This window comes from Chiloscyllium plagiosum, unplaced genomic scaffold, assembly GCF_037043375.1.
Source record: "Chiloscyllium plagiosum isolate Xiang-an unplaced genomic scaffold, Cpla_swu_hap1 HiC_scaffold_10, whole genome shotgun sequence".
Classification (NCBI taxonomy): domain Eukaryota; kingdom Metazoa; phylum Chordata; class Chondrichthyes; order Orectolobiformes; family Hemiscylliidae; genus Chiloscyllium; species Chiloscyllium plagiosum.
The window spans coordinates 37,587,789-37,603,013 of NW_028270148.1; the positions used below are offsets into that span (position 1 = coordinate 37,587,789).

A 15,225-nucleotide genomic window follows, 5' to 3' on the forward strand; every position below is an offset into this window, starting at 1 on the left:
CAAGTTGTTCTCTCTTCTGTGGAAGTCCTTCATGAGTCATTTTTTTTGCAAACAAGGGCGCCAACCCTTGAGCTTCCTAGGTGCCCACCCACCTTGTGGCCTGAACATTGCATCCTGTTTCCCACTGTGTTTGCTTCCACACCCCTCTGAAGGATCCAATTGCATGCTCTCCAGTTTACCTTGAAAGCAGGCATTCCTTAGCTGGGATAAAGTGCAGTCTCTGCAGTGGCCACCGCATCTGCTCCCAGGAGGACCAGTTCTACCACAGAACATACCAGATGGCCTCCTTCTTTAAAGACCGCTATTTCCCATCCCACGTGGTTGATTATGCCCTTCAGTGCATCTCATCCACTTCCCGCACCTCCGCCCTCGAACCCCACCCCTCCAACCACAACTAGGACAAAACCCCACCCCCAGACCTCAACTTCCAACCCACCTACCTCTGCATACTTCGCCTGCCAATTCCGCCACCTACAAACGGACCCCACAACCAGAGATATGTTTCCCTCTCCCTATCCGCCTTCCATAAAGACCGTTCCCGCCACGACTCCCTTGTCATGTCCACATCCCCCACCAACCCACTCTCCCATCCTGGCACCTACCCCTGCCACCGCAGGAATTGAAAATGTGTTGCTGGAAAAGCGCAGCAGGTCAGGCAACATCCAGGGAACAGGAGAATCGACGTTTCGGGCATAAGCCCTTCTTCAGGAATCCTTTTCAGCTCTGATCTCCAGCATCTGCAGACCTCACGTTCTCCACCGCAGGAATTGAAAACCTTCGCCCACATCTTCCCCCTCAACTCCATCCAAGGCCCCAAAGGAGCCTTCCACATCCATCAAAGTTTTATTTGCACTTCCACATGTCATTTATTGTATCCTTTATTCCCAATGCGGTCTCCTCTACACTGGGGAGACAGGACACCTACTCGCAGAGTGCTTCAGAGAACATCTCTGGGACACCCACACCAACTAACCCCACTGCCCCGTGGCTGAACACTTCAACTCCCCCTCCCACTCTGCCAAGGATAGGCAGGTCCTGGACCTCCTCCATCGCCACTCCCTAGCCACCCAACGTCTGGAGGAAGAACGCCTCATCTTCCGCCTCGGGACCCTCCAATCCCACAGCATTAATGTGGACTTCACCAGTTTCCTCATTTCCCCATCCTCCACTTTATCTCAGTTCCAAACTTCCAACTCAGCACCACTCTCATGACCTGTCCTACTTGTCCATCTTCCTTCCCACCTATCCGTTCCACCCTCCTCTCCAACCAAGACCTTCACCCCCACCTCCATCTACCTATCACGCACTCAGCTACCTTTCCCCCCCCCCTCCCCCACCCCACCAATTGACCTCTCCACCCCTTGGCTCACAGCCTCATTCCTGATGAAGGGCTTTTTGCCTGAAACATCAATTCTCCTGTATCTCGGATACTGCCTGACCTGCTGTGCTTTTCCAGCACCACAATCTTGACTCTGTCCTGATGAATACAAGTCTAAATGTTTGAGGATTAAGTTTCTTCTGAGTAATGTTCAAATATAAGTTATTTACACTTTAATCCAATTTCCAACAAAAGACATATGAAAGCATGAAGAAATCAATACTGAACATAATACAGCGTGTGTAAGTGCGGCTGAGCTGCCATTCTGTTTGTTTTCTTCCTGAGGTATTTGAGCACTTCCTTATAACAGTGGAGGATGAACAGGGAGAGTGAATCTTGGTAGCTAATTCTACTTCATATACTATGCCTGGTCACTGTGACAGTATTGGGAGGGTGTGAGGGAGAGGATAGGGTACTGGAAGTGGGTTGTCTGTTTGGCCACCAGTATAGAAAAGGTTTTAATAAACGCCAAAATACTGCTGATGCTGGAAATCTGAAACAAATGCAGAGAATGCTTAAGAAACTCAGCAGGTCTGGCAGCATGCATGGAAAGAGAAAAGTCTGGTATGACTCTTCTTCAGAACTCCAATAAACCTGAAGTTCTGAAGAGGAGTCTTACTGGACTTGAAACAATAACTATTTCTTTCTCACCACAGATGTTGCCACTCCTGAGTTTCTGCAACATTCTTTTTGTTTTAAAAGGAGAAAACTTTAGTTGAGGCAGGTGAATCACAGAAGCCTCACCTGTTAAGCTCACAAACTCACACAGATTAGAGACTGTAGCTCGGTGCTGATTTACTAGTTTTAACTGAGCTAGTTATAGGCTGTCTCACTCTTGTCTAGGGAGGAGAACTGGCCAAGATTCCCTCTCCTGGTCGATATCCAATAATGGTTCTTGCTCCTGAAGCAGAGATTGAATTCAAATGATTTCAAGTTTTGATGCAGCATCTCTCACAGCCATCTATTTTGTTAGCACACACTCTCCAGGGTTTCAAATGAAGAATTATGTCTTCAGCAGTGCACTCCTTGAGAGATCAACAACCAATGAACCAAGGAATGAATAGGAGTGAAATGAGCCAATTGCCAAAAGGCAGTGGAAATGAAAATTGGTCTGCCAATTTGTTACGAGGCCACCTTGCACAACTGGTGAAGACCAATTTCAATGCCAGTGTCTTCAGAATCGAGAAAGAGGGGGGAAAGGATTGGAAAAGTGTTTCTCACACCATATTACTGCTTGGTTTAGATCTCTGGACAACTTTGGACAACATGGGAAAGACATTACCAACGAAATGATACTCAGAACCAACCTAAAACGCAAACGGCAGCTGGACTTTGGAGAGCAGATATTCCAACCATCAGCAGTAAGTCCATTTGCAAAAAATTTGGAGTGGGCATTTTCAAAATGCTTTTTTCATTTTGATATTTAATTTGTTTAACAGCCAGGTGCCAGTGATAATATGTGACCTTTGTGGCACAGTGCTTTGATACGATCCTATGGTATGATTTTCAGAAACCTCAAAGAGTCAACTCAATTTTAAGAGGCTAAAATACTCAAATTATTTTCAATGGTTATATTACCAGTTTCATGTATTTTGTACTGTCAAATAAAATGCCATCTTATTAACATACGCAGCCATTTAAGACAAAGCAACAAGTTAAAATTAACTTAGTCATGCAGAGTTTAAGAATGTGCCCTTGAATCAGGTTTAGGTTAACTCACTTGAAGTGAGTTCCAAACATGGAATCCAGTGCAATGTTTAAAGGTGGAAGATTCATGTAGACCTTTATTAACCCAATTTCCATTGTCATCAAACAAGTTTGCATTTCATAGTTTGGTAAAATATGTTTATCACATAATATATTAAACAATTTAAGTCATACTACATTTTGCTTTACCTGTAGCAGTATAAAGTATGGGGATTATAAGAATTTTAAAAAACAGCAAAAGGGATCAAAAACTGGATTAAATGGTAGAAAATAGGAAAGTAAACCGGCCAGGGTAATAAAATAAAAGATAAAAGTTACCATGGGGAATGAAAAAATAGTAGAGATGGTGAACAAATATATGTTCAGTCTGTCTCTAGGGAAGATACAGGTTACAAAGTAGAAGTCAAAGGGAATCTAAAGAATAATATAAGTGAAGAACTTAAAGTAATTAATCTTAGCAGAGAAAAACATAATAGGGTAACTTAAGGGACTAAAAACCAACACATCTTCAGGATTTGATCTCTTATATCTTTGGATTGAGGTAGCTGCTGAGATACTAGTTGCACTTATGATTTTTGAAAATTCTCTGGATTCTAAAATGGCCTCACCAAATTGGAAGTCAGTAAATGTATCACTGCAAATCAAGAAAGGAAAGGAAAGAGAGAGAAAACTGGGAACCACAAGCCAGTTAGCCTAATATTAGCCATTGTAAAAATGTTGTGATCTATTATTGAAAAAATCTTAACATAGAGTCATACAGCATAGAAACATACCCTATGATCCAAATAGTCCATGGCAAACACAATCCCAAATTAAATTATCCCACCTGCCTGCACCTGGCCCATGTCGCTCCAAACCTCTCCTATTCACATACTTATCAAAATATAATTTAAACGTTGTAATTATGCCACTTTTTCAGAAAGTTCATTCCACACCCGAACTATCCTTTGTGTAAAATATTTTCCCCCATGTCTTTTTTAAACTTCTTTCCTCATCTTAAAAAATGTCCCCTAGTCTTGAAATCACCCATCCGAGGGAAAAGCTGAAAATGTGTTGCTGGAAAAGCGCAGCAGGTCAGGCAGCATCCAAGGAGCAGGAGAATCGATGTTTCGGGCATGAGCCCTTCTTCAGGCTCATGCCCGAAACGTTGATTCTCCTGCTCCTTGGATGCTGCCTGACCTGCTGCGCTTTTCCAGCAACACATTTTCAGCTCTGATCTCCAGCATCTGCAGTCCTCACTTTTTTCCCATCCGAGGGAAAAGACAACTACCATTAACTCTATCTATACCCCTCATTATTTTATAAACTTCTGTAAGGTCACCTCTCAACCTCCTTGGCTCCAGTGAGAAAAGTCCCAGCCTTTCTTTATAACTCAAACCTTCTGCAGCCGGCAACATCCTGGTAAATCTCTCCTGCACCCTCTCCAGCTTAATAATAGCTTTCCTATAACCGGGTGACCAGAATTGGATGCAGTATTCCAGAAGAGGTCTCACCAATGTCCTGTACAACATCAACATGACTTCCCAACTCCTATACTCAAAGGACTGAACAATGAATGTGACCGTGCCAAATGTCTTTTTAACTACCCTTCTATATGTGATACAAACTTCATAGAATTATGTACCTGAACCCCAAGGTCCCTCATCTACAACATTACCCAAGGCCCTGCCATTAATTGTATATATCCTATCTTTGTTTGTCGTTCCATAATGCAATACCTCGCATTTATCCAGATTGAACTAATGTGTTAATTGAATCACAGTATCATAAGACACAACCACATAGTTTTACGAAAGTGAGGTCATGTTTGACAAACTCACTGGAGCTTTTTGAGCACGTATCTAGCATTGTAGATAATGTTGAGCGAGTTGATGAGGTATATTAAGATTTCCAAAAGACTCGAACTTGTACAATTGTGTCTGTACTATGTAATTAAATGGATTTGAATGAACTGATGTTCTAATTCACTTTAAGGACTCTCTGTGTGAAGATTCACCAAGGAGTCACACTTCACAAATGCTATGGAAGAGAATGAAGAGCATTAAATCTGAAAATAATTCCCTATTAACACAGAAAAAGTCCTGGAGTTCAGGGTCACTTACAGGTAAGAATGGAATGTTCCAGACCTGCCTGCATCCTTTTCTGTACTCAATCCCTTTTAACTTGTATCTCCTTCAATTATTTATTTCCTGGCTTACTAAACATAAAATCATCCATAGTTGCATTTACTAAGCAGAAATTCAAATAGAAAATGCAAATTTATATATTGCCCTGTATATATTGTGTTTATTAATTTGGTTTACAACTCAAATTCAACTTTGCTGGTGACTCTTACCACAGCAACTACCACTTTAAAATGATGGAAGTAGCAAATTGAATTGGCAACTGAAATCCAAACATTCATAGAGTCATTGAGATGTACAGCGCGGAAAGAGTCGCTTTGGTCTAACTCGTCTGTGCCAACCAGATATCCTAAATTAATCTAGTCCCATATCCCAGCATTTAGCCCATATCCCTCCAAACCCTTCCTATTTATATATCCATCTAGGTGCCTTTTAAATGTTGTAATTGTACTAGCCTCCATTTCTCTGCTAGCTCCTTCCATACACGTACCACCCTCTGTGTGACAAAGTTGCCTCTTAGGTCCCTTTTAAATCTTTTCCCTGGACTCCCCCACCCCAAGGGAAAAGACCTTGTCTATTTACCCTATCCATGCCGCTCATAATTTTATAAACCTCTATAAGGTCACCCCTCAGCCTCCGATGCTCCAGCCTATTCAACCTCACCCCATAGCTCAAACCCTCCAACCTTGGCAATATCCTACTGAATCTTTTCTGAAACCTTTCAAGTTTCGCAACATCTTTCCTTTGGAGGGAGACCAGGATTGCTCACAATATTCCAAAAGTGACCTAACCAATGTCTTGGACAGCCGCTGCATGACCTCCCAACTCATATACTCAATGCTCTGATCATGACATTTAAGAAAATAATAATAGTAAGATCAATATAAAAATGCTGATCAAATGTTGCCCTGGTGCAATCACTGTAAACATGGTGATACTGAATGCATTAACCACAAGGGAAACAGAAAAATAGAGATATGTAAAATGACAAACCAACCCACTGAGTGGAATCTTATTGAGATGTCAGGGCTGAGAGCCAGTGAGATTTTGAGAAGATTTGTAGCTCAGGTTGAGGTTCTGGATGTAGCTTTGCTCACTGAGCTGGAAGGTTCGTTTTCAGACATTTTGTCACCACACTATAAATATGTGTTTAGGTTTCCTTGGGTTGGCGATGTAATTTCCTGTGATGACATCATTTACTGTGGTGATGTCATTCCCTGATCTTTTTCTCAATGGGTGGTAAATGGGTTCTAAGTCAATGTGTTTGTTGATAGAGCTCTGGTTGGAATGCTATGCTTCTAGGAATTCCTGTCCATATTTACGACACCAAGCCTTCCCCTAGATTCATGACCCTAGGAGTGGAAGTCTCAACTACCAAGGCCAAACAGAGGCTGGTCAGTGGGCAAAATGTCTCAGGATTGCAGAATGACCCAGGTCTCAGATATGGAACATGGGGTCACAGGAAGAGGGAATAGTAGGGATAGGGATTGTGACTCTTAATAGAGCCCTTTCCATGGTCTAATCCCTACAGGCTTGCCTGCAACTAGCTTAATCTCATTGGTTGCAGGATGAGGCCCTTAAAAGATCATTAAATGGCTTAAAAACCTCAATTGGCAGTGGGGAGGGAAGGTTGGCCATATGTCTTCTGGCCAGAACTTATTTCCAGTGGAGGTGGGGGGGAGCATGCAGGATTTCAAGCCCAATGACACCTCAACTAATTAAGTTTTGCTGTCTCAAAGCTCACTATAAGTGAGAGCTGCCCACTGTCACTTATTTTACATGAGTGCACAAATTCAAAGGGTTGAATTTTTAGACCTCAATAGAAGTGGGTGAATACGGAATTTTATGCTGCCCGTTGGCATGCTTGGTTCTTGGCACCATCCTGCCCTGGGCCATTTGGCCAGAGCCAAGTTAGGGTTCCCATGAACTGCAAGTAACCAATTCAGTGTGTTTAAAAGTTTGTTCAGTTCAGAAGTTGGTTCAACAGTAATCCATGGCAAATTTTGGCAACACTCAACGGTCAAAATTGAGGTTAAGCTTTTTGAAATAGTTGGCTAACATTCAGGTGAACTACGTCACAGCAAACCACAGAAAGATCTTTTGTCCTCCAGTGCACCCTAATTTCTACCACATCGTATTTACTTTTCTCTTCACCTGTTAAAAATATTCATCCTAAGTATGTCTGTCATTCACTTGCATTTGTCGGGACTGCACAAACAATGTGGTGCGCTATATTCTGAATAGTCAAGTCAATACTTCCCAATATAATGTTTGGTGCAACGTATTTTAAATCATAATATAAATGTTTCTTTATACATTCTTATCACAACAGGAGTGGCAAGCCGTCTTTTGGGTTCAACGTACCTTGCTTATTCCTTGCCAGAGTTAACAAGATATGACTGTGAAGTCAACGCACCTGTAGTAGGGAACTCAACACTTCTGCACGGACGTGAATTGCTTAGAGCGCTCGACCAAGCAACTTAAATGGTTCTGCATTAAACCACTAGCCTGAACTGTGATAACTGCTTCAGTTTCTAAAGATATATTTTGCAAGTAGTCTATTATCGACATGTAGTTTAAAGAATCACTTATTTGTTCAACATGTCCACATCTTTGCCTAATAACTTTTCGTAAATTAAACTGTATTCTGTTATTCTTGTCATTATAGCTTCACATCAATCAAGTCTAATGTTTCTCAATTTTCAACTAAAACATCGTTCATTTTGAGAACAAGTTCTCAGTTCTTTTTTTCCAGTAGCATTATGTTGTTCTTTTCTAATTCTCTACTTGCGCTTTCAATTAAAAAGCAGCTATTTTCTTGTGTTGAAAGAAATGCACTTAATTTTTTTAAGACAATTAAAATGTTCCATTATTTTTTTCCTACAGATGCTCAGTGAATTAAAATACTAATGGCTAAAAATTTATATTAGAAAGCAGATTTGTTGTATGTGGACATTTTGTTCAGTTGCACATTGTAGCTTCAATAAGCTTTGTTTTTTTTTGGTTGTTCATTTACTAAATATTAAGCTTTTAAAGATTTATAGATTTTTGATGTTAATCTTGTACTGGTACTTCAAGTAGCAGAAAGAGAATGGATTTCTACTTGTATTCATATAATCAAGTTAAAGCGTCATTTTATTACTTAGTGCTGGTTTTGCATACAATTGGTATTCTGGTCAGTGGTAACCTAGGGGCATCTTGAAAAAGGCAAGCTGCCAATAATTTAGTATTAATGTTTTATTAAAAAAAACCTGGAATATTTTACATATACAATGCACAGTAAGAGAATACATCAAAACACAAATGTAAAAGATTTAAAGTATATTTAGTTGTATTTTTTTCTTTGGTCAGGTATAACAGTTCTTTTATTCTGTCGATCTGTTGTGCATCTTTGTGGGACCTGCTGAACTAAAGTCAAACCTTTATGCAGTATGTGAGATAAATAAGGCCTTTGTTTTAAATTTTACTGTATTAAAAAAATGGCAAAATATTTCTAAAAAGTCTCAAATTTGAGGTTAAAATGGTCAATTCTCACTGTCATTGGAAAACAATGGAGCCTCATATTTCAAATTTTCTGATTCATTCATTGAGCTCACATTTCCCTTTATAAGGGCATTCTACAGAGGGTAACATTATATCTTGATACTTCATCCCCATTGTATTTTCAACAGGGCCACACTTACAACAGACTGAAAAGGTTTGACCTCAATACATATACTTTTCAATGATAAAGCTATTTTTCCATTGCTGGGAACCCTTCAAATGCCACAAGTTTTGAACACTGATTTTTTTTTTTAACCTGAATGAAACATTTAAAAGGAATTAAATACCAAGAGTCACTTCTTAAAAACAAAGGAAAGTATCATGGTACAATGAATTTGAAGTTGAAGAACCATTTTTTTTATGGCTAAAAAACGTCAATGCATTTGGAGGGTTAGGGTTGCAGCAAACTTTTCGGGTTTTTAAGCTTGATGCAGTCTCAAATTAAATAGACAATGCAAGCATGTTGCTAAAATATTATGCCAGTGTTTCAGTTCTAATATTAACAGCCATAGTTTTTATTACAAATATTTAATATCTATACAGCTTGGCTTTTAATACCTTATTCTGTATGGGAAATTTTAATCTAATGAGGTAATGTATTTTTGACACCAGTAGCTTATTAAAACATAAAATCTTTAATGTCACAACATTACTTGTGCTGATTTTTTTTGTCTTCTATTGCTCTTTTTGTGGCTCGTAAAAGCAAAGCCATGATACATAATAGGAATAAAAGGGGACATAAAGAAAGTACCGAAAGTACAAAGCTATTTGCCACTTTACCTGGCAAAACAAGCATCAGTCCCCAGTAGTGTAGTTTCCTTTGAGGCAAAATTTGTTTAATTCAGAATGTGTAAAACATTGTTTTACCTAAAAGGATGTGTCCACGTGTCTCGCAAGTATGTTTCAGTTTTTAGAAATTATTTTATAATCAAAACAGATTCTCAACAATAGCTTCTGAGAAGGTGGGTAAAGGAAGAAGAGCCTGTGAAGGAAAAAATGTCAAGTGAGTAGAAACCAATGTAGAGGGCACAAAATTAAATCTGTGGGTAAGTAAGAAGCAGCAGAGCATCCTGACCTTCTTTGAAAAGTAGAACTGCTTTCATCTGACACACCCAAGAATCAATGTTTGGGCCAGTCCTGGTGGAAGTTGCATGTGTACAAGAATGTTATGTGTTGCCGCACCTGCTTTTTTTTCCTCAATTCCCTCAAGATCTACTCTGCTCCTCTATTAACTTTCAGTGTGTTATTTAAAATTCTGAAAGGAATTGCCTTTATGTTTGCTGCAACTTACATAGTAACAAGAATATGTATCTTTATTGCACCTATAACATTGGAAAACATCTCCAGGCAATTCACAGGGGCATAATAAAGATATGAGGACCAATTTTAACATCCAAGCCTGCTTGGAAAACTGCAAAAAGGAGTCAAATCAGGGAAATACTTGTTTCGCAGTCCTGCCTCAAGCAATTTCTCATTGCCTGATTCAGGCATGGGAAGATTACCCTTTGCATAGGGACATGAACCCAAGTTAAATGCCACAATTACACATGGGACATACCAACTATTTTAAACACAGAACTAGCTATAGCTCATCTGTTGACAACAGAAACAATCTAGGCCGAGGGAAATGATTTAGGAGATCCTTTTAGATTCTTCTCCTACATTTGGATCTCTCCTACTCTGGCCTGGCTGCCTGCTAGTCCATGCCCCCTAGTCCATGCCTGCCTTGATCTTGATCTGTTTCCCCAGATTCCCATTGTAGCCTGATCCCTTTTCAATTCTGAATGCCAGTATTAGGAGTGAACGGGATAGTTGGTGATTCAAATGGAGAAAAATAGTGGCATAGACTCGGACTGAATGATCTATTCCTGTGCTGCAACATGCTGTGAATGCCTTTGGCACAAGGCAGGTCATCAGTAACAGCCATTGTTTTGGGGCACTTGTGTCCTATGCAACTGTCTATTTGACTATGCTTCTACTAAATGGTGGTGCCACTTCACTCAGTGAAGCACATAATCAGAGTAAAAAAACCAGCAACAAGCAGGAGCTTATGACTCCCATACGTTTGGACATAAATGAATTCTATTTATCTTAGAGCTTTTAGTGTAAGAGATTTCATTGTGTGGCAGTAGGAAGTGCTGATTGTGAAATGCATACTTGATCTTTAAACAGAGTGCTATATATATTCACTGAATTCTAGAAATGTTAGGCTATATTGCTACTGTATTAAGTTCCTTCAACCAATGCCGCTTCTAAAACTGAATTTGCTGGAAAAATATAGCAGGTCTGTCAGCATCTGTAGCAAGAAAGCAGAATTAACATTTCACGCCCAATAATCTTTCTTTGGTTCTGAAGAAGGATCATTGGACTCAAAACGTTAACTCTGATTTCTCTCCACAGATGCTGCCTGACTTGCTGAGTTTTTCTAGCAATTTCAATTTTTTATTCCTGTTTTTCAGCATCGGCAACTCTTTCCTTTATTTTTTTTTGTTAACCAATGCAGCATACCTGGCTTCTCCAGGTTGATCTGCACACCCTATATGTTTAACCATGCTAATAATTAGAATTTTTTTTAAAAATGTGAACTTGCAATGAAAGACTGCAGGAAGAACTGTATTTCCTTATTTATTATGATACAAGTTACAGTCAGAGCTGATCCAGAATATGCAATTCATCAGTCAGCTCTCACTGCTTCAATCAGTAAAAGAAACAAGATAAACTAGACATCAAAAAAGAAACTGTATTAGCTCAAGTACCTAGCATTGACCTTTAGCATTAGACCCACAGAAAAACAGAGGGTCAGAGACAAGACACCTAATATGAATACATATTGCAGGTACACACTATATTATGAGGGCAAGGAGTCCCTGGTGGATGAGGACACATTTTAACTCCTAACTGCCTTCCCTGCCAAAAGAAATGGGGGAAAACAATCCATAAGGATGTATGAAATAGGCCATTTGGTCCTTCAAGGCAAAAGTGAGGTCTGCAGATGCTGGAGATCAGAGTCTAGATTAGAGTGTTGCTGGAAAAGCACAGCAGGTCGGGCAGCATCCGAGGAATAGGAAAAATTGACGTTTCGGACAAAAGCCCTTCATTGGTCCACCACTCAACAAGATCATGGCTGATGTGCTCCAGGTTTCACTGTGCCATTGGCTGTTTTGTGCCAGATCAGCACAGCTGCCTACTCCCTGGTATTTCAAAAATCTATCCACCTTCTCTTTAAATATTTGTGATCTATTCTCTACAACTCTTTGGGGAAGGGAATCTCAGACATACAATATCCTCTGACAGAACAAATTCCTTTACATCTCAAATTTGAATGTTTGTCCCTTATTCTATAACTATGTCCCCTAGTTTGAGATACTCTCCACTAGTGAAGAGCAACTTCTCAACATCTAGCCTGTCAAGCCCCCTCAGAACCTGATGTTTCAATAAGATTAACCCTCATTCTTTGAAACTATGATGAGGAGATATCTAGACTCAAAGGTTAGCTTGCTCTCTCTCCATGGATGCTGCCTGACTCACTGTGATCTCCAGCAGCTTTGTTTTCAGTTCAGATTCCAACATTTGCTCCTACACGGAATAAAGGTCTAAATCATTTAGACATTCTTGATAGATTCCAATCTTCGATTATTTACAATGTGGAAACAGGCGCTTTAGCCAAACAAGTCCACACCGATCCTCCGAAGAGCAATCCACCCAGACCCATTCCCCTACGTTTACCCCTTCACCTAACATTATGGGCAATTTAGTATGGCCAATTCACCTAACCTGCACGTCTTTGGACTGTGGGAGGAAACCAGAGCACCCGGAGGAAATCCATGCAGACACTGGGAGAATGTGCAAACTCCACACAGACAGTTGCCCAAGGCAGGAATTGAACCCGGGTCTCTGGCACTGTGAGGCAGCAGTGCTAACCACTGTGTCACCATGCCCCCATGAACCTATGATCCCAACTGTTTGATGTCCTGTGACACAGCCTACCAAATAGTGACAGCTGGCAGTGTGAAAATCCCTGGTATTAACAGCTGAATTTAGGGTGGACAGATGCTCGCCATCCAACAGACTCAAGGCCTTTTGTAGCCAGAAGCTACAGGTTCAAATCTCCCACCAGGACATGAAAGGCCCACTTGTACATCACTCAGCAAGTGTGAACCAGCCTTCCAGCACACTGTTCCACAAAGAGAAAAAAAGTGTGAAAACAACCAAAATCCAACATGCTAATTGTGCTCGCCAGCGTATCCATAGAAGCATAAAAATGTAGAAAATAGCAGCAGGGGTAGGCCATTCGGTCCTTTGAACCTGTTTCATCATTCAATATGATCTTGGCTGATGGTTCTGCTTAGTATCCTATTTCTATTTTCACACCAATACCCATTCATCCTTTTAATCCGAAGAACTAAATCTATATCATTCTTGAAAACTTTCTGAGGCACAGGCTCACCACATTCTGAGTGAAGGAATTTCTCCTCATCTCACGCCTAATTGGCCTATCCCATATCTTTGGACTCTGACCCCTGGTTCTGGACTCCTTGGTAATCAGGAATATCCTTCCTGCATTTACCCTGTTACTGCTGTTAGAATTTTATAGATTTCAGTCAGATTCCTCCCTCAGTCTTCTAAGCTCCAGTGAATATAATTCTAACAGATCCTCTCTTCATATGTCACTCCCACGATCCTAGGTCTCATCTAACGTCCAGAGTTGAAAATTGTGGTGCTGAAAAAGCTTATGCTCAAAACATCGTTTTTCCTGCTCCTCAGATGTTGCCTGACCTGCTGTGCTTTTCCAGCACCACACATTTCAACTCTGACCTCCTCATCTACTGCCCAGCCAATTGTTCACAAGGCCTTTAAACCCTTGATAAGTTTTTTTTAAACACTTCTTTGGTCAGAAAAGCACAAGCTATTGTTCTGCTCACCCATCTTCTGAAGTTAATATCAGCCAAACTAAGCATTTTTAAAATCTCTTTGTTTTAGCTTTACAACAAATGTTGATGGTAAATGCCAAGTAAATGTTCATATTGTACGATATATTCCTAATTTAAGGGGTGCAACTGGATCTATTAGCCAGAGTATGCAATCTGCCTACACTAAGTTGGTGAGCTAAGTGAGGAGGTGATGGCCTAGTGGCATTTTTGCTTGATTGTTTCCAGAGACCCAGGTAATGTTCTGAGGACATGGATTCAAATCCCTCCATGTTAGATGGCAAAATTTGAATTCAATAAAAATCTGGGATTAAGAGTCTAATGATGACCACGAAACCATTGTCAATTGTCAGGAAAAACCCATCTGGTTCACTAATGCCCTTTGGGACAGGAAATTACCATCCTTATCTGATCTGGCCTACATATCACTCCAGACTCACAGCAATGTACTATATCCACCAAATGCCATTATATCCACTGGAAAATTCAGTGCAAGATCGAGAAAAGATGAAAGAATTTACAATGATCCTTGTCAGCCACAGCCGGAGATAGGGATGTCTCCCATCATCTTCAGCAACATGCAGCATGCTAGAAAAGAATCTATAACAGAACAGAAAACAACACGACAGCTGACACGCATGTAGGCATACACATGCGCAGATTTATATTTATAGGTCATAATGTTGCTGCATGAAATTGGACAAGACCCACTGCGTATTCTGTATTCAAATCAACAATATGAGAACACCCCTAACTATGGCACTAGGATATTCCTCAACCAACTCTTCTAAAGTCCTTCTGAATGTGATTTCCACTGTAGTTCTCATTTTCTGTGAATCACTACTATCTCAGTGTTGGAGATATTGGATTTTGAATCAATGGTTGCCAGGGTGAAGTACGACTTAGTAGGTTTGATCATTAGTCTGCTTCCTGGATGTTAGGTGGGGGCGTGGGGGAGTGGGGGAGATCTGGAGTTCTATCTGTTTCCCAAAGCGGAAGGAAGAAACAAACATTCAAACGAAGAAATATAAATATTTGAGTCAGGAGAGGAAATGAACATGTTAAAAGCAGTTAAAAAGGAAAATAGTGGAAAGGAATGCTCCTGCCAAAATTTGGAACATGGTCATGCACATTCAAAATTACTTTGTTTGCCAAATCATTTGATGGAGTTTTCTCGTTTGTTGATTCATCTATTTTGAGGGCGGAAGTAAAAATCTAATAAGTCATCTCTTGGGAAATCACTGCACGACAACATATATTTTTGTACTTCCTACAGCAGTTCCAAGTCGCCCTCAGCTAATGGATCTTGTGTAATATGGCTTTAATTTGTCAAAACATCAAATAAATGAACATGCCAAAGGATGCTGATCACTTTTCTGCATATCTGACTTTAAGGTGAATATGCATAGCATTTCCTAAGCTTACGCATGTGCCTTTACAATTTTACAAGATACTACATTACTGTTCCACTGGAGCGAAAGAAAATTGAAAAATTCTGACCAGAACACTCGGAAGTCAATATCAGAGTCTAGCCTCTGAGGTGTCA

General features: G+C 40.2%; 2 protein-coding genes across 4 annotated transcripts in view; one reads left to right on the plus strand and one right to left on the minus strand.

Moving 5' to 3' along the window:
• Positions 1-9,398, plus strand: part of epas1b (endothelial PAS domain protein 1b) — a 139,450-nt gene extending 130,052 nt beyond the window's left edge. For both annotated transcript variants that reach the window (XM_087991276.1, XM_087991275.1), the window contains 3 exons: positions 2,622-2,739; positions 5,060-5,189; positions 7,541-9,398. In XM_087991276.1, coding sequence (XP_087847402.1) covers positions 2,622-2,739; positions 5,060-5,189; positions 7,541-7,692 — 400 coding nt within the window. In that variant the 3' untranslated portion in view covers positions 7,693-9,398. The remainder of the gene's footprint in view (positions 1-2,621; positions 2,740-5,059; positions 5,190-7,540) is intronic.
• The window catches only part of LOC148148940 (uncharacterized), a 139,078-nt gene that overhangs the window by 23,881 nt on the left and 99,972 nt on the right, over positions 1-15,225 (minus strand). The gene's annotated exons all lie outside the window — the stretch shown is intronic.